Genomic DNA, 16,690 nt, shown 5'->3' with positions numbered 1-16,690 from the left:
TTTTTTTATATGGGCTAACATTAATTGAATAATTTGTATTTGCAAAAACGGGTTAATGGATAGTCTATTATATATAATGAGCCCAATTAACTAGTGATCACATTTTGGATTGGGTTTTGCATCTTTTGAGTAGAAACTCAGTTGAGTGGCAAGTGTAGGCTATGGGTCTCATTGAAGCCCATTATGGGAAGACCCAATGAGAGCCCAATTTGAGTTATGCTAAGTCCCCTCTCTAATCTAGATAAAAAGGGTTTTTCTGTTTTCCCATTGAGCCACCATAATTGTTATCAAGATCATAGAGAGGAAGACTTGGTTGCAACAATCAATCACAGTTTTTTATGATGGCTCAAACAGGTATGTTCTTTATAGTGATTTCCTATTGTTAGTATCCTTTAATCATGTATGATTAATCTATGTGATTATGTAAATATTTTACATGTGGTATCAGAGCCAGATTTACATGATTTAGGATCTACAATTGGAAATCGAAAATAAAATTTTTAGTTTCTTATTTTATTTTATTTTCGGAGCCGAATCTGTGATCCATGAATGTGTATGTTTTTTTTTAGTTTCTTTTGATAGTGAAACTTTAGGCCTTTTGTTCCTCTTGTCACAAACATCAAATTGATATATCATATGTGCAATTTCGTTGTTTAAATTGGGAGTAATTAAGTTTTTAAATTTTTGGAATTTTCTTGTTTAAAGATTCAAGAAAAAAATTTTATTTGTTCAAATTATTGTGTTTTACTCAAATTAAACTCTTAGATTTTGTTGTTTACATATATTATAGTTGATATGTAGCATCAATTTCGGTTTTTTGGCTCAATTTGGTGAATTGAAAATTCGAAAATATGGGTATGAACCCTAAAAAATTCGTTTTATATTTTTAAAAAAATTGAGCAAGATTGAGAAGTTTTTTTTTTTTTTTTTAATTAATTGTTGTAGAGAGATTTCTTATATTGTTAAGGTAAAAATACATGTAAAATGAGGCCGAAATAGGTGTTAAAATAGAGTTTTTCAATCTTGGCTATGGAGATATGAAAAACTGAATTTTGTTAATCAATTATGGAGATCTTTAAGTTGTTTTTTTTTTTTTTTTTTTTTTTTTTTTTTTTTTTTATGATTAAATGTCCTAGAATTGTTAGAAACAACCTAAAGTTTAAAACCCCTCAAGATCCCGATCAAAAAAACCTTTTTTTTCAATTGTTTGTAATTTGGGTTGCAACCGGGTCATTTGACCCGTATTGCAGAATTTTTGACCCAGTGCTAGAGGTTGAAGATGACCTCTAGTACATGCCACATGTGTCACACGTTCCCCACTCGCGAGTCAAGTGTGTGAGGCGCATGTAACCTCATCCATTGTCCATTTTGAGCCCCGTTTTTTCTTGTGCGCTCGTTTTTTTGTAATCTATTTTTCTGGATATATAATTTTATTTTTTTGGGGTAAAAAATATTTATTAAATAATTATTACTTATTTATGTGATTTAATTAGCTTAAAATTATTTTTTGGTATAATTTTCTGTTGAGAATTTACTAGGAATTATGCTAATATATATGGAATAGGAGTGTAGTACTCGCTCTCTCTAGATTGAAACTTTTTCAAGCATACTCTCCTACTTGGTCTAAATCACATAAACTAGTTAAATAATTAGTTTAAAGTGTAATAAAGAAAAAATTGTTGTTCAAATTCTTGCAACTATAATTGATCATATGCATATATATCACTAATATGCACTATTGTTATTAGGTAATATTTTTTTTTAATTTACCCAATTTTGGAACGTTGCATGTGAATTGTTGAGATTATTTCACCAAAGTGATTTAACCATCAAAATTTCCAAGTTTATGAGTTTCTATTTTGTTGATGGGGAAAATTTTAGATTAATTTGTACAATCGCTTGCCTAAAGGGGTTATTGTGCAAATTAATTTAACAACATGAGGATATTGAATGAGATAAATAATATGATAAAATTATTTGCCCAAAGGAAATAAATTTTAATGAATTATTTGTTGATCTTCATGCTTAGAGAATAGTTGTTTATTGTGGACTCTGCCCAAAGGGGAGTTTATGATAGTACAATTGATTATTGTATTGTATTGCTTATGCTTATTTAAGCAAATTGCCCATAATTGATCTAGTTGCAAAATTTTGTCAATCAGTTTCCTTTGCTGTGAACAATAATAATACTACAATTGAAATTCTAAGTGGGTCCAACTATAATAGATGGAAATCAGACATAGAATTTGTTTTGGGAATGATGGACTTGGACATGGCTCTACGTGAAGATGAACCTCCTAAGCCTACTAATGAAAGCACTGAAACTATAAGAGCTCATTATGCGAAATGGGAAAGATCGAACTGTTTGAGTCTCATTTCAATCAAGAGGTCCATTGCTAAGCATCTCCTTGGAGGAATACCTGAGAGTAACAATGCTAAGGAATTTCTCGTTGTTGTGGCAAATAGATACCAAACATCTGACAATGTCGAAGCTGGGCATTTTATGGATGAATTGATGAATATGAGTCATGATGATATGAAAGGGGTTCGTGAGTATATCCTAAAAATGGTGCATCTTCAAACTAGATTGAAAGCACTAGACATTCCCATTCCCGATAAGTTTATTGTTCATCAAGCCCTCAATACTCTCCTATCTTCTTTCAGCCAAATCAAGAGTGCATACAACACCCTGAATCAGTATTAAGGTGTGAATGACCTAATCACTAAGTGTGTGGTTGAGGAAGAAAAGCTGAAAAGAGAAAAGAATGAATCTACCCATCTCGTTGCTCTTCGAAAACCGAATAATCTAAAGAGATTTGAAAAGGCTAGAAAGCCCAACTTCCATAGTCATAAGAAAAACAAGAACTTCAAGAAGAGTGGGAGTGAAAAACAGAAGAATGGAAATGGAAATGCTAAGAACACAAACCTTAAGTGCTATCATTGCAATAAAAAGGGTCACAAGAGGGTTGATTGCTTTAAGTTTAAGAATTGGCTAGAGAAAAAAAAAGAAGGAACGGGGTATGTTATCTGCCTATGTCTATTTTGAATCTAATTTAGTTAATGTTCCTTTAGATTCATGGTGGCTTGACAGTGGTGCTACTATTCATGTTGCAACTTCTTTACATGGGATAAGAAATTTGAGGAAGCCAAGTGAAAAAGAGTCAAAGCTTAAAGTTGGCAGTGACATCGGGATTGATGTTGAGCATATTGGGATTGTTGTTTTAGAATTAGATTCTGGTTTTCACCTTGTTTTGGACAATGTTTTTTGTGTACCTTCGTTTAGAAGGAATTTAATTTCCCTTTCAGTACTTGATAAAGCTGGATATAGTTTCACTTTTGCAAATAAAAGAGTTGATGTGATTTATGACTCTAAAGTGATTGGCAATTGTGTTTTATCTGACGGGCTTTATAGATTGTCATTGTTATCTACTTGTTCTTACAATGTTGAAAACAATGTTGCTAAAAGACCTTTGACTAAGGAAAGATCTTCATTGTTGTGGCATAAATGTTTGGGGCACATTTCTAAAGAATGAGTAGAACGCTTAATTAGTTCTGGGATTCTTCCCCACCTTGATTCTGATGACTTAGAAATTTGTGTTGATAGTGTGAAAGGAAAATTGACAAAGAATAAGAAAAAAGGTGCAACTCGTAGTCAAAATTTGTTGGAGATTGTTCATACAGACATTAGTGGACCTTATTCCACTACCTTGTGTGGCAACAAGTACTTCATTACATTCATTGATGATTTCTCCTGTTATGGCTATGTATTTTTTTTATCAAAGAAAATGCAAATGCTCTTGAAATGTTCAAAGTCTTCCGAACTAAAGTTGAGAAACAACTGGGGATAGTCATCAAAATTGTAAGATCTGATCGAGGTGGTGAGTATTATGGGAAGCATGGTGATGCTGGACAACAAAAGGGACCTTTTGCAAGGTACTTACAAGATAATAGTATTGTTGCTCAGTATACTATGCCTGGTAGTCCTGAACAAAATGGCGTGGTAGAAAGACGCAACCGCACTCTTATGGAAATGAAGAGAAACATGATGGGTAGATCAAATTTACCAAAATACTTAAGAGGTGAAGCCATTAAAATAGCAACCTACATTCTAAACCGTGTTCCTAGTAAGTCTGTTCCTAGTAAGTCTGTTCCTGAAACACCGTTTGAACTATGGACAGATAGAAAACCCAATTTGAATCATTTTAAAGTATGGGGATGTCCAATTGAGGTGAAAATCTATGATCCTTCTTTAAAGAAGACGGATTCGAGAACTACTAGGTGCTACTTTATTGGGTATCCTAGTCACTCAAAATGATACAAGTTTTATTGTTCGACTCGTGGCACTAGAGTTGTTGAGTCTCAAGTGGCAAAGTTTTTAGAGTTGGATGTTGTTGATAGTATACCCTCTCAATCCGATGAAAGAGTGGAACCCATGGATGTTATTTCTTTACCTTTGCTAGTCTCAAACGTTAACCTTGATGTTGGAGCTTTTGATTCTAGGATTCAACAAGGAGTTGCTATTGTTAATTTTCCCACTATCGAAATAAACCCTATTGTGGATGAGATTCCTCCTATGGAAATGAGGAGATCACAAAGAACTAGAAGACCTGCCTTATCTAACGATTATTATGTTTACCTTGGAGAGGGAGAGTATGACATTGGAGAAAAAGTGGATCCTACTACTTATTGTGAAGCTCTGATCAGTAGTGATAAGGCAAATGAATGGCTGATTGCCATGAGAGATGAGATGCAGTCTATGTCAGACAATGATGTTCGGGAACTTGTTGATCTTCCCAAATGATATAAACCCATTGGATGCAAATGAGTATTCAAGACCAAAAGAGACAATAAAGGAAATGTTGAAATATACAAGGCTCGGTTGGTTGCTAAAGGGTATACACAACAAGAGGGCATTGATTTCACAGAGAATTTCTCACCAGTCTCTACCAAAGATTCCTTTAGGCTAGTTATGGCATTGGTAGCTCATTTTGACTTAGAGCTTCATCAGATGGATGTCAAGACAGCTTTTCTCAATGGTGATTTGAGTGAGGAGGTCTACATGTCACAACCTAAAGGATTTAAGGAAAATGGAAAAGAGAACATGGTATGCAGATTGAAAAGGTCAATTTATGGTCTCAAGCAAGCTTCGTGCCAGTGATACTTGAAATTTGACAAAATTGTGACGTCTTTTGGTTTTATAGAGAACAAGTTTGATCAGTGCGTTTAGATGAAAGTTAATAGGAGCATATACATTTTCATGGTTCTCTATATCGATGACATTCTACTTGCTAGTAGCGATGTGAATCTCTTGAATGATACTAAGCGTATTTTATCTGCTAATTTTAACATGAAGGATCTTGGAGAAGCATATTTTGTGTTGGGTATTGAGATTTATCGTGATAGATCTCGAAACCTCCTTGGGCTATCTCAGAGACCCTATATCAATCGTGTGCTAAAAAGATTCAATATGTAGACATGCAAAGCTGGTGATGTACCTATTGTGAAGGGAGATAAAATCAGTAATGAACAGTGTCCAAAGAATGATTTGGAAAAGGATGCTATGAAGACTATTCCTTATGCTAGTGCCATTGGTAGCCTGATGTATGCACAAGTATGTACGAGACCTGATATCGCCTTCATTGTTAATGTTCTTGGTATATATTTATCGAACCTTGGACATGATCATTGGGTTGCTGCAAAGAAACTCATGAGATATCTACAAAGAACGAAGGATTTTATGCTTGTGTATAGGAGGGTGGATAATCTCGAGGTAGTTGGGTACTTAGATTCTGATTTTGGTGGTTGTTCTGATGATCGCAAATCTACTTCAGGATACATTTTTATGTTAGCCGGTGGAGCCATTTCATGGAAAAGTGTCAATAGAGCCTAATTGCATCCTCGACCATGTATGCTAAGTTTGTAGCTTGTTATGGTGCATCATCTCAAGTTGTTTGGCAAAGAAATTTGATTTTGGAGTTGCAAGTTATTGATTCCATCTTTCGACCCATTGTGATTTATTGTGACAATAATGCAATTGTGTTATACTCTAAGAACAATAAGATTAGTACGGGTTCTAAGCATATGGAAATCAAGTACCTTACAGTCAAGGACTTAGTGAAGAAAGGAGATATTGTGATTAAGCACATAAGAACTGAGTCCATGCTAGTTGATCCTCTAACCAAAGGTTTAAAACCCATAACGTTCAAGGAACATGTTGTGAATATGGGTGTCATTAAGTCTTTTGATTCTTTGGTTTAGTGGGAGCTTTTGTGATTTCCCTTATTTCAATTATTGTTTTGTGTAAACATTGATCATTATTGTTCTGCGACTTGCAAAATTAAAATCTTTTTATTATGATCATCATAATTAAGTATTATATTATAGCATGTCGTAATTGAATTACATACAACATGGTATCTTGAGATATTGAACGTTAAAAATTACAGTTGTATACTATTGGATGTCACAAATACCACTATTTTGAGATCTTGTGGTGTACTGTTGGTGACATATGACTTGTTAAAGTCAAGTAATTTCATATTGTTTATAAATTGCAGCAATTTAATTTTGTTGAGAAATTGCAATTACAATTTCATTTTGCTGGTAAATTGTAATGAGGACTGATAGGAAACAATGCATATAGATGATGATCACATGTTGGCATTGATTTCTTACTACACTATTGGGTTTACGATCCATGTCGATATGGTTATAAATATTCGTGACTATAAGGGGCATTATGTTTGTTGAGATTAACATATAGACCATCATAGTCCAATATTAAGACCATGTTGGACTGGATAAGTTTAACAAGATGCTACTTATAGACTATCATTTCTTTTAAAAAAAGTGTGGCCACACAAAATAAACTTTTATGTACTTAACCCGAGAGTCTTATTTTCAAAATGAATTTAATGAATCCTTAAAAACAATTAATGAGCCCAAGTGGGAGAATGTTGGAAAATTTTTTATATGGGCTAACATTAATTGAATAATTTGTATTTGCAAAAACGGGTTAATGGATAGTCTATTATATATAATGAGCCCAATTAACTAGTGATCACATTTTGGATTGGGTTTTGCATCCTTTGAGTAGAAGCTCAATTGAGTGGCAAATGTAGGCTATGGGTCTCATTGAATCCCATTATGGGAGGGCCCAATGAGAACCCAATTCGAGTTATGCTAAGTCCCCTCTCTAATCTAGATAAAAAGGGTTTTTTCTGTTTTCCCATTGAGCCACCATAGTTGTTATCAAGATCATAGAAAGGAAGACTTGGTTGCAACAATCAATCACAGTTTTTTATGATGGATCAAACAGGTATGTTCTTTATAGTGATTTCCTATTGTTAGTATCCTTTAATCATGTATGATTAATCTATGTGATTATGTAAATATTTTACAATCTTTTTTGGAGGCAATCAGCGGCTGACGCGTGGCATGAGAATCTTCTGGCCGTTATGGAGGAGCATCTTTGGCTGTTACTATAGGAGGAGAGGGGAGGCCGTTAAAGAGAGGGAGGAGATATTTTTTCCTGGGTGGTGTTTTGAGGACGGAGGGGGGTTCGAGTAACTTGGGAGGCAAAGCAGAAGAGGAGAGGAAGAGTACTCTATTTAGGGATATTCTAGGCTGGTGGTTGCTTGAGAGGTTATAAAGGGGAGCGTATTCTTCAAATATAGAGGAAGTAAGCTGGCTATAGGAGGCAAGGCATCCGGAGAAGGAAGAGAGCTTAAGGGAGAAGAAAGGAAAGGTATGACTACCATAGATCCTTAGATTTTCTTTATCGGTATATAGTTTCATTCCCTTTTTCTTAATAGTTTATGTGGATTGCTTGATTTTATGTTTAGTTTATGGTTCTCGTTTGATTTATGGGTTTATTGTTGTTATCTTGTTTATTTTCTTTGGAATGATTTGAAGGTAACACAGCTCTATTTCAACTTTACTATACATCATGTACGAGTCTTGTTTTGCCTTCCTTTCCATGGGATGCATTCTAGTTCACTCACCTACGGCCAAGCCTGTTGACTAAAATGTGAAACATGGCTTTGGGTGCTTTGTTTGTTTTGTTATTTTGTGCTCTGGTTTGTTTTGCCCTCCCACTGATCTTAGTATCCGCCCATGGAGTGTATCATTTTCCCCATCTCTACCTGTGGGGGTAAGGAACTACAGGGGATATATTCTCAGACAGTGGGTATGAAGAGCCGAAGTACACCCGTCCCGTTGTGAGAATGCTTAAAATGTGCAGTGGGCATTGCAACAAGGAAATCTCAGTTTATGTGTACTACTACAAGAAAATCTCAGTTTATGGGTGTTGAAGGTTATGGAAATTCTTTTGTGTGGCAAGGTTGTTTTAATTCTGAATAACGAGGCTTTTTTCATCGGGCCTTGTTCATCGAACAGAAGAAGGGGAAAAGAAATGCTTGAATTTGAAGCTACGACATGCATGTGCAGGCTTTCTTATATCTTTGCCTGATGTTGGAAGTTGTGTGGTGTACTTCTCTCAAGGTCATAGTGAATAGATTGCTGCTTCAATCAATAAGGAAATGACGAGATAGATGAAGTGTATGCTTAGACGACCTTGCAACTATTGAGTCTGCAAGAGAAAAAGGAAGTGTGTTTGCCACCAGCAGAATTGGGTTCCCCCAGCAAACAACCAACCAACCATTTTTGCAAAATATTGTCTGCAAGTGACACTAGTACTCATGGAGGATTCTCTGTCCCTCATCAGGTTACCGAAAAAGTGTTTCCTTTTCTTGATTGTACTCAACAGCCTCCTGTTCATGAATTAATTTCAAGGGATCTTTATGGTAATGAATGGAAATGCGGAATATATTTCATGGCCGACCCAAGAGACATATTTTCACAACAAGATAGAGCGTGTTTTACCAGCGATTCTTTTTCTTATGGTGTGAAGGGAATCAATTATTCCTGGGTATTCAGTGAGCTAATCATCTACAAACTAGAATGACATTCGTCAGTTTTAACAAAATGATAGCATGCATATTGGCCTTCTTACCGCAACTGCCCATGCAACTGCCATGAATAACCGCTTTACTATATTTTTCAATCCAGTGACTGGACTATCAGAATCCTTCATACCTTTGGCAAGGCATGCCAAAACAATCTTTCATACCCATTTTCCTTACACCACATACCCATCACCACCCTCCTCTCATCTCTCTATCCCTCATACTCTGCCATATCCAACACCCCTCACATATTTTCTCCTCCATTTCCTCATTTCTCCATCATTCTTTAGATTCCATCAATAAACCCATTTCCTCTCACCTTTGCATGGCCATGCATGGCCACATTAACCATTATGGCCATTTCTCACTCATACCCGTTTCATGCCCACATCCTTCTATCCATATTCATACCCATTTTTTTTCATACCCACCGAGACACTTCTCTTACTACCCATCAAGCCAAGCCAATCCATCATACCCATATCACTATGCTTTAGATACCCACCAACCAATTTCTCTCATTATCCATCCCACTAATCATATCCCGCACTTTTCAAACCCACCACCCCATCCATTGGTGTTTGAATGGTCATGCATGGTGTTCTGGATACAAACTTGAGGTGCACAACTGTTGTTCCATTTGTATGCATGAACTTGGAAATAACAGATGTCTCATTTTAAAGCAGATGGCTGCATTTCACGAACCTCCATGTAAATATCAAAGTTTCGAGTGTTTGAATATATATTCCCGTTATAGCAAGCTGAAGCGTGAATTTCAGTGAGTCTATGGACCCTATTGTTGCCCCTATGCTGGACCAGAATGCACAGTCATTAGTGACATTCCTTGTTCGGCGACTCACTTAAAAGATGATTGAAATTGGGTCAAAGCTAAACATTGACAGTTATGCAAAAATGTTGGGTTTCTTGATTTTGGTGCCTTTGGCTCTCGTCCGTTCTAGTTGGCAGGTCTATTCTCATTCAATTTTCACATCAATACAGTGCTTGATTCGATGAGAGTTTTCTTCTTTCGATATTGTGTTCGAGATCGGAGAAGCCACAGCTTCGATTTCTCTATATGAAACCAAATGGACCTAAGATCAATGTTCCCAAAATCGGTGTTGCAACCCCTCAAAACCTTAAAATTTGATGCGAAGATTATGTTCGAGGTTGTTATTCCTCTCAACTGGTGACTCAGAATCAAAGCAACTTTGAACGCAACTGTGTCCCATTAAGATTCATGTTCTATATAGATAGTTTTGGAGGGTCGATTTCTCAAGCTAGGTGTCAGAAAATGTGAGACCGAATTCCTTGGAGCGCGAGACTACGATGGATATTTCGATCAATGGCTCAGAGCATCGTTCCAATTATCTGAGAATGTTATAGATTGATATCTTGACAAGTAAAAGAAGATTGGTTGCTTGTGTTGACGTGAATGGGAGGTGTTTTTTTCCGAATAATTATTCATTAGTAAAGAGGTTGCTGACAGATTGAAAAATCTGAACATGAAGAAAATAAGATTCGATGAACACTTTGGTACGAAGGAAATGATTGATATGTTGAATAGGAGGGTTGGTGTTATTATTGGGAAAGGTAACGAGACTATCCAGTGTCTTTAGCTTCAATATAAATCCAAGATTCAGGCTATTAGAGATATGGATGCAAATCTTAATTCTCCCAACCCGGTTGGTGGAGCTTGTAAGTATTCCGGATTGAATTAGAAAGGCGGAATAATTGATTAAGGATGTTCTTTTGAGGCTGAAGCAAAGAGGTCTGGCATAATTTCTCGAAGGTTAATTGGTTGGGCTGGGTTTGGACAATTTGTGATGAAAGTACCAAACAACAAGGTTGGTGTGATAGTTGGTAAGGGCGGTGAGATCATTAAAAATATGCAAGCCAGGACAGGAGCTCGTATTCAGGTGATACCTTTGCATCTCCTTTCTGGTGACATATCAATGGAGAGAATTGCACACATAGGCAGCACTAGTGAACAGATTGAGTTTGTTGAACAATTGGTCAATGATGTCATCAGTGAGAATCGTATCAGAAATCTGGCAATGGTTGGAGATATCCTCAGCAAGGCTACCAAGCCTTACCTCCATTAAGCTGGGGTGCCTCTCCTAGCACTCCTTCAATGCAGCAACCTGGTTACAACTATGTGTGGCTTGGATCCTATAGTTACAGTTATGATAAACCCAACAATATCACTAATCCCTATAGTGCAGTCTCTCATTTGGGCCCAGAAGAAAATGTTGATGCATGGCCACCTATGCATGGCCACTTTTGACCTAAGTGCCATTTCCTATTTTACCATTTTAACTTTTTAAAATAATTGTCTAAATCTTTTTCTTCAAATAAATTTTCGGGTTTTAGTCTTTAAATAGTCCCAACTCCAAGTTTTTCTTCATCCTTAGAATTTTTAAGTTCCAAAAACCTATTTTCCAATAAAATTTGTCGCCATTTTCTTCCCAGTGAGCCCCATTTTCACATCTTCCCTGATTTTTAAAATGTTTTAAAATAAGCAAGAATCAAATTTTGTAATTCCTAGTGATGGAATTTACATATTTGGTTCATGCAAAAATAAATCGGGCATTGGTGAGGACCCAACATATGTGATTTTATGATTTGATTGCTATACATGATTGATTTGTTCTATTCTATGATATGCACACGATCATTTTGTGTTTGTTCACTAACCATTGCTTTCCATGAAATAAATCAGTTCATCACTCAGGTACGTTATTTGCCTCTCATATTCATTCGGGTATTTTGTTTTGATTTTCATTCGATATCCATTGATCTTCTTACCAATTGCAATGATTGATTCATTTTATTAGTAGAGACCTATTTTTAGGAACTTAGAGGGGTGCTACGGTCTTTACCGTACCTTCCCGATAAGTAACCCAACCCCCGAATCCTGATCCGATTTTCCCAGGCCACTTTTTCCAAATAAGGAGTCACACTTAGGGTTTTCTTTCTTATTTTGTTTACCCTTTAAAAATAAAACAAAAATAAGTGGCGACTCCAAGTCATTTTCTAATAAATAAAATCATTTTCAAATAAAAAATCGAGCTCGCTATCGAGTGGAAGCGCATGAGTGAAAATATGGGGTCCACAAGACCCATTTCATTTTTCTATTTATTAATTATGGTTAGGCCATATTGCATAGGGCGAAATGTGAGAAAATCCGGCCATTAGCAAGTCTTAAGCTATATTTGATTCTCTCAAAAATTGAGAGAAAATGATAGGAAAAAAAATAAAAGAAAAAAAAAACAAAAGAAAAGGAAAAATGAATTTAAAATTGATAAATTATTTTTATATACTTAGATATTTAAAATTCATTCTACTTATTTAACTCTTTCGTGTAAACATTAACTAATTTAAAAATAAATAAATTTCTAACTAATCAAACATAAAATAATTATTTCTCTAAATTTTTTTTTTCTTTTCTTAATACTTTTTTAGAACGAAACATATATTTTAACTAAGGAGGGAGGGGGAGAAAAAAAGGCAAAATTAAGATGATTGGAAAATAATATGATTAATTAATTATAAATGATGAAAACATCCCAAATGTTATAACTAAAGTAATGAATGCCACCACATTAATTAATAAATGTTAATTAAGTGTTATTTATGACTTCCATTAATACTCATTAATGGAAACCATTAATGTTATTTATGAGTTCCATTAATATTCATTAATGGGAATATTAATGGAAGCCATTTGGAAAGCCTATGAAAAGGCTTCACATCCCCTATAATATGTATCCCTAAGCAATAAAGAAATTTCTTACTTTCTCTCATTCTCTCTGTCTTTCATTATCTCAACTTTCTCAATTCTCTTCTCTGATTCCTTCTTCTCTATTATATATTATTATCAAAGTAAGATATATTTTATCTCTACTACTTTGATTTGCATTATATTTGTCCTTGTTTTGCAACACGTTGTCAGCACGAATTTCTCTTAAGGTAATTCTCATATCTTAAACTTGAAGTTATTTATATAGAATAAAATTTTACATATTTATATTATTGTTGATTTGTTTTGTTACATATTGTTAAAAGTTATAAACAAATTATTTGATTTTGTTTATAATCAAAGTTATACCAATGCTATCAAGTTATTATAACTGATTCTAATAATATTGTTTTGTCATATATATGAAGTTCTTTGACAATGTCGAATATCACAAAACTAGAATTTGTGGCACTTGACATTTCGGGAAAGAACTATCTATCTTGGATCCTTGATGTTGAAATACATCTTGATGCAATGAATCTTGGAGCTATGATCAAAGAAGGAAATCAAGCATCCTTGTAGGATCGCACAAAAACACTAATTTTCCTTTGTCATCATCTCTATGAAGGTTTTTTTTTAAAAAAATAATGAGCTTTCGATGAGAAATCACCAGTCTCGTCCAACTAGATTTGAATCATTCCCTGAAATGAATGCAATATCATCCCAAACTCGTGGACATGGACAAGGATGAGGACGTGGTCGTGGTCGTGAAAAAAATCCCCGATACCACGGTTCTTATAGTAATAATTCTTTGAAAATGAAAGTCTCATTGCACCACCAGAAGTGGAACAATACTAAGACAAAACAAGAAAATGGGAAGCTTTTACAAGATAAACCTCCTAAGAACCATGAGAATAATTGTTACAGATGTGGTATGAAGGGGCATTGGTCGCGTACATGTCGTACACCTGATTACTACTCAAAAAGTGTTATTTTATAGCTTGTAATTAACTTTTATAAACACTTTTGAGTAGTAGTTATCACCTTTTAACCCAATTAACATATTAAGGACCCTTGCAATCAATTCTAAGCAAATTGTGTTAAGTTTTGGTGTTTTGATAGCTTTTTTATCACCAAAGCAAGTTGAGATGGAGGAGAGCTCTTTGGAATCCTTAGCAAAGATGTTCAGACATGGCATCCGGACACACCATTGGAGAGCGGCGGAACATGGGCTGTAGCAAGGCTCGCTTACTCACTTTAGTCAATGTTTTCCATCCGGACAACATATCCGGATAGTATATGCTATCGTCTGGATGGAGCTGCGCCGGATAGCATTGCGCCGCCTTTTCCTCTTGGGGAATCCAGATGGAGTTGATCCGGATAGCCATGCACACTCCATGTCATCCGAGAGAGGGGTCCCTACACCTTGCACACGCAGACGGTCCCCCTTGCGCAGCATAGCTCAGTCCACCCGAAGAGGAATTCCGTGCGCCGACATTTCATATCCGGAATTCCATGCGCTAACATTTTACATCCGGATATCTCATAGCCGGATGGGAGAGGAGGACGTTTCAACTTCTCCGGTCAGACATATCCGGATCCACTGGTAGCACCTACCCGGTCAGACATGCACAACTAAGGTGTTCTCCTGAAGCTTCTTGATATTTTCGACTGACTTCTTGAGATATTTCAGACCGACATGTTAAGATATTTTGGGATATTTTGCTTTAGATATTTGTTGTATAAATTCCCAAAGTCTCCTTGTAATCCACCTATCATAGGATTCCTTAGTATTTAAGCAAGGAAAATGGTGAATAACCTCATATATATAGTTTGTAATTTTCTTTACAAATACATCATCTATGATATGATCTATTATGTAATGAGTTAAAGGAAGAAATATATTTCAGAGAGCACTTGCTCTATTTTTCCTTCATATATTTGTTTTCTCGTTAGTTTTCTTTCTAGCCAAACAAGCTCTGAGGAAGTTTCCTCAGAGAATGAGTGGCTAGACTTTTAGTTCCTTGGAGTTAAGGTAGCCGGGAAAGGTTTCAAGTGCATGAATTAGTAGCTTTGTGGTTTCAATCATTAATGAAGAGAAAGTGTGATCCTTTAATGATTTCTCTGTTTTTAGTTAACTTAAAACACCTTCAAGTCACTTGAGCTAACACTTGGTAAGGCACGTGATCTCCGTCCATGGAGATGCACTTGTTTATCTCTTGCGAGCTTTTGGGAAGTGACTTGGAGGTAGGATTTTCTAGAATTGCCAACACTTGGTAAGCTTTTGGACTCCAAGGAGACATCCATTAGTTATCTCTTGCGAGCTTGAGAAGGGAAGTCCAAAGTTAAAGATCACCTTGAATGGCAAATGCTAGGTGAGAGGCACGAGCCATTGCAAGTTACATCAGTGAGAGGGAATTAGAGCTGAAATCTATTTAAAGGTTACATCTATATAGAGCTGGTTAGAGAATTGACTATATGTTAATTCTCTAATGCGAGGAAATGAACCAAATGACCGGAGCTCTGTTTTTGCATAAGGAATCTCCCCTGTGAACCTAAACCTCCAAGGAATGTTTTTCTTCATAAGTAATTTCCATTACTTTCTTTTTGGTTAGTTTAAGACTAAACCCTTTTCACTCAAACATCTTTATGTTTTCTTTTAAAGCTAACCTTGAAATGAAAAATCACCAATTTACTTTGAATTGGTATCAGTTGAGAATTGAAAACCCTTCCCAGTGAACGATCCTAGAGCCACTATGCTATATTAGCTAAGCTATCCTAATGCATGGTGATATAGGTTATAAATTTTGTTGATTACTCCCTCAATCAAGGAGCACCAGTTGGACATGAATCAACTGAGACACCAATTAGGAACGAATCAAATGGCGCCGTTGCCGGGAAAGGTGCCAACTTCATATTGATATTATTTCAGGGTACTTGTGGTTTTCATCACAAGTTTGGTGAATTTTCTCTCATTTTACTAACTCTTTTAGTTTTTTTTCTTTTACTTGTTTATATTTTAGCATAGTTTTTAATTTAGTTTTAGTTAATCGAACTCTTTTTGGTAGTTTTGTTTTTGTTTTCTTCTGTTTTGTTTTTGTTTTTCTCTGTTTTTGTTTTTCTTTCTTTGTTACAGTTGATACTAGTTGTGTATGCCAAAGTGGATACGAGATTGTGGAGGAAGGCTTGTTAAACTGGAAACACCTCATAACAAGGAGTTGGAAGTAATCTTGAACATCATGGAAACTACACCTGAGGATCAGCATAGTCACCATGATCATCAGGACAATCCCAATGAATTCAGATCAATGAGGGACCGTATGCATCCACCTCGTATGAGTGCACCATCATGTATAGTGCCCCCTACAGAGCAGCTAGTGATCAGACCCCATATTGTGCCACTTCTGCCAACTTTCCATGGAATGGAAAGTGAGAATCCCTATGCCCATATCAAGGAATTTGAAGATGTTTGTAATACATTCCGAGAGGGAGGAACTTCTATCAACCTGATGAGGCTTAAACTATTTCCTTTTATTTTAAAGGATAAGGCCAAGATTTGGCTTAATTCTTTAAAGCCAAGGAGTATCCGTTCTTGGACTGATTTACAAGCTGAATTCCTCAAGAAGTTTTTCCTACTCACAGAACAAATAGCTTGAAAAGGCAAATTTCAAACTTCTCAGCTAAAGAGAATGAGAAATTCTATGAGTGTTGGGAAAGATACATGGAAGCCATTAATGCTTGCCCTCACCATGGCTTTGATACATGGCTGTTGGTGAGTTATTTCTATGACAGGATGTCTTCCTTAATGAAGCAACTCCTCGAAACAATGTGTGGAGGGGATTTCATGAGTAAGAATCCTGAGGAAGCTATGGATTTCTTGAGTTATGTAGCTGAAGTCTCAAGGGGATGGGATGAACTGAACAGGGGAGAAGTGGGAAAGATGAAGTCTCAACCAAATACTCTTCATGCTAAGGCTGGGATGTAC

General features: G+C 35.8%; 2 protein-coding genes and 1 pseudogene across 3 annotated transcripts in view; all 3 read left to right on the top strand.

Moving 5' to 3' along the window:
• Positions 1–16,690, top strand: part of LOC117922025 (beta-amyrin synthase-like) — a 64,561-nt gene that overhangs the window by 14,449 nt on the left and 33,422 nt on the right. The gene's annotated exons all lie outside the window — the stretch shown is intronic.
• On the top strand, positions 2,261–4,315 carry LOC117921944. Its single transcript, XM_034839888.1, has 3 exons — positions 2,261–2,549; positions 3,073–3,237; positions 3,783–4,315. Exons 1-3 carry the CDS (start codon positions 2,261–2,263, stop codon positions 4,313–4,315), a joined length of 987 nt encoding a protein of 328 aa, XP_034695779.1.
• Positions 4,970–16,690, top strand: part of LOC117921943 — a 30,276-nt pseudogene continuing 18,555 nt past the window's right edge.

The sequence above is a fragment of the Vitis riparia genome, chromosome 9 (genome assembly GCF_004353265.1).
Source record: "Vitis riparia cultivar Riparia Gloire de Montpellier isolate 1030 chromosome 9, EGFV_Vit.rip_1.0, whole genome shotgun sequence".
Classification (NCBI taxonomy): Eukaryota; Viridiplantae; Streptophyta; class Magnoliopsida; order Vitales; family Vitaceae; genus Vitis; species Vitis riparia.
This window is presented reverse-complemented; position numbering and strand designations above follow the sequence as displayed.

Bases quoted from the DNA above. Each gene is read 5' to 3' on its own strand.
- LOC117921944 (XM_034839888.1), top strand. From the start codon at position 2,261: ATGGACTTGGACATGGCTCTACGTGAAGATGAACCTCCTAAGCCTACT. The intron at 2,550-3,072 runs GTGAGTATATCC...ATGTTCCTTTAG, and splicing joins TGATGATATGAAAGGGGTTC to ATTCATGGTGGCTTGACAGT. The intron at 3,238-3,782 runs GTTTTCACCTTG...TTTTTATCAAAG, and splicing joins TGTTTTAGAATTAGATTCTG to AAAATGCAAATGCTCTTGAA.